This window comes from Monoraphidium neglectum (genome assembly GCF_000611645.1).
Source record: "Monoraphidium neglectum strain SAG 48.87 unplaced genomic scaffold scaffold05273, whole genome shotgun sequence".
Lineage (NCBI taxonomy): Eukaryota > Viridiplantae > Chlorophyta > Chlorophyceae > Sphaeropleales > Selenastraceae > Monoraphidium > Monoraphidium neglectum.
This window is the reverse complement of record NW_014008357.1, coordinates 214-2,707: the sequence shown is the minus strand read 5'-3', so window position 1 is coordinate 2,707 and position 2,494 is coordinate 214. Positions and strand designations below refer to the sequence as shown.

Here is a 2,494-nt window from a genome sequence, read left to right as displayed (position 1 = left end):
ACCCTGCGGCTGCTGCTCGGCGCCGACGCGGGGCTCGGCGCCGCCGCGGCAGCTGCCCTGCAGCTGCCCCTGCGGCTGCTGCTGCCGCGGGCCGTATATGCCCTGGCGCTCCTGCCCCTGGCGGTCGTGGCCCTCTCCGCGGCAGCCGCCCCGGCCGCTCGGGCCCTGGGGCTGCCGAGCGGCGCAGCGTGGGGCGCTGCGGCGCGGGCACGCGCTGCCCTGTGGCTCGTGGCGGCCCTGTCGGGCCCTGTGGTGATGGTCCAAGGTTACAAGGGGCCGACCATCGTTTTCCTCGGACTCCTGCAGGCCCTCTGCCTGCTGGCCCTCCTGGCCGTCCGCCAGCGGGCTATCGGCCTCGCCGCCGCCGCCGCCGCTGCGCCTCCGCCGCCGCCGCCGGCCACGCCGCCGCTCGAGCGGCGCGACGGCAGCGCCGGCGGCGCGCCCGACGACTTTGCGCCACTGGCGGCGTCCCTGTTTGGGATGCACGGCCTGCAGCTCTTCTACTGCAGCGGCCACTTTTGCGAGTTTTCCGGGCTGCAGTACGCGTCGTCATTCATCGGGTTCGATGACATGGCGCCCCTGGTGTCGGGCCCGCTGCTCTTAGTCAACACCTTTGGGCCGCTGATGCTGTTGTGCCTCTCGCTGCCGCTGGCCGTCGCCGCCGGCCGCCTGGCAGGGGGCAGCGGCGGCGGCAGCGCGGACACCGCGCGCGGCGGTGGCGGCGAGGGGCAGGGCGCCCTGGCGGGGGCGCTGCTGTGGGCGAGCGGGGCGCGCGCGGCCGCGCTGTGCGTGTGCGTCGCGAGCGCGGCGGTGCAGCAGGGGCACATACTGCTGTGGGCGATATTCGCGCCCAAGCTGGTTTTTGAGATGTGGCTGTGCGCGGTGGCCGACGCGTTCCTGCTGCTGGGCGCCTGGGTGTTGCCTGCGTGGTGACGCCCCCAGCTGCCTGGACAACTTAAAGTCTGTTGGACCCAAAAGTGATCTGACACAGTCGCTGCAACGTGACACGTGCACCCATGAACTTGATGTCTATACCTCCGAATCTCCTGCGCATAGGAACCCTTCCGTTGCTCTGAAATGGCGTGTGACGAAGTAAAGCTGCTGCGATTGCCGTGCGCTTGCACGGGCGGCCGACACCGACACGGGCCGCCGCGGCTGCGGCGGCAGCGGCGCCGCCGCCTGTGCAAGCGCGCTGGGAGATGCTCCCTGCCAGGAGGGGGGCCGCACCGCCCAGCTGGCTGCTTCAGGGGGCCGCCGGGCGCCGCACGCAGCGCGGCGGCGCGGCGACAAGACGGGGGAGGGGGAGGGGGCGGCCGCGCGCCCTGCCACGGCTGGGCGCACGGAAGGCCCGGCCTGACGCGGGCAAAGCCACGCATATGTGCTCGCTCAGCGTGCGCTGGGTTGGGGTTCTTGGTCTCATGCAGGCTGGCCAGGTGGTGCCTGCGCGTTGTTGGTCTGCCTGTGCGGCGGTGTCCTGTGCATTGGCTCCGCTCGCAGCCGCTTGCATGCGGCCACGGGCACAAGTCATGCGTGCGGAGATTATGGCAGCCTTGTAATCTGCATGGCCCCGTCCCAGCTCGCCATGCGGCTGCGGCCGTGGGTGTGGCGACGGTTGGTAACAGCCTGCCGTCTCGGCAGAGGCCATGGCGCGCTCTGGCGAACGATGCTGCTTTCGTGCAGCGCAGATCCACCTATTACGTGTAAATCTGTGGAGAAGGCCGCTGAACCAGGCTCACCAGATGCAAGCATGTTGCAGCCTGGAGCAGAGGAGTGAGTGCTCTGCATGTCAGGGTGACGCCTCCGGGTGTGCTCTCATTGACGTCTGCTAGACTCCACGAATGCGAAAATATTGTTCGATCTTCTTGTTGTAGTACATTCGCGCGACGCGCGTGCTCTCAAGGTCGATAGGAGGCCTGCCCTCGCGGAGAGCCCGAATCGGAGTGACGGATCCGTGGGAGCTCCTATAACCCGGCAATTAAAATTTGTAACTGTGAGAGGCGCTGCAGCAGGTTGGGCCGCGGGACTTTGCGCGGGGCTAGTGGACTCATCGCGTGCCTCGTGGGTGTCGGCTCCCTGGAGGCGCTCGCATCTGCTGAGCACCCACCCGATCCTGCTGGCAGGCTCTTCTGCGCTGCGGCACCCCGTGGGCGCACGGGGGCCACGCGCCGCCGCGCTGCCGACAGGCGCCAATCGCATCGCAGCGTTTCCCTTTTCGGTTTGCCGGCATTGCAACCATCCCCTGGGCCGCGCCCCTTTGCACATCTAGCAAACCCTCACGCACCGCGAACATAGGTGCGTCGGAGCCGCCACGAAAACTTGACGCGCGCAGCCCTGGCGACCCATTGCCTGAGCGGGCGTGCCGCCTGAGACGCGGCGCGCGCTCGACACCCGGCAGCGGTTCCACCGGTCGCGCCGCGCGCAGCTGCCACACGCGGCCCGCGCCGCCGCTGGCGATGGCGGCCGTGGCTATCGACCGCTCGGGGCGCCATGCCGC

At 69.7% G+C, this 2,494-nt stretch overlaps 1 protein-coding gene across 1 annotated transcript; it reads left to right on the top strand.

The window, feature by feature from the left end:
- Positions 1-255: 255 nt before the first annotated feature.
- Positions 256-933, top strand: MNEG_15376 (hypothetical protein; the record flags this gene model as incomplete). Its single annotated transcript, XM_014036153.1, has 1 exon — positions 256-933. One exon carries the CDS (start codon positions 256-258, stop codon positions 931-933), a length of 678 nt encoding a protein of 225 aa, XP_013891607.1.
- Positions 934-2,494: the final 1,561 nt, after the last annotated feature.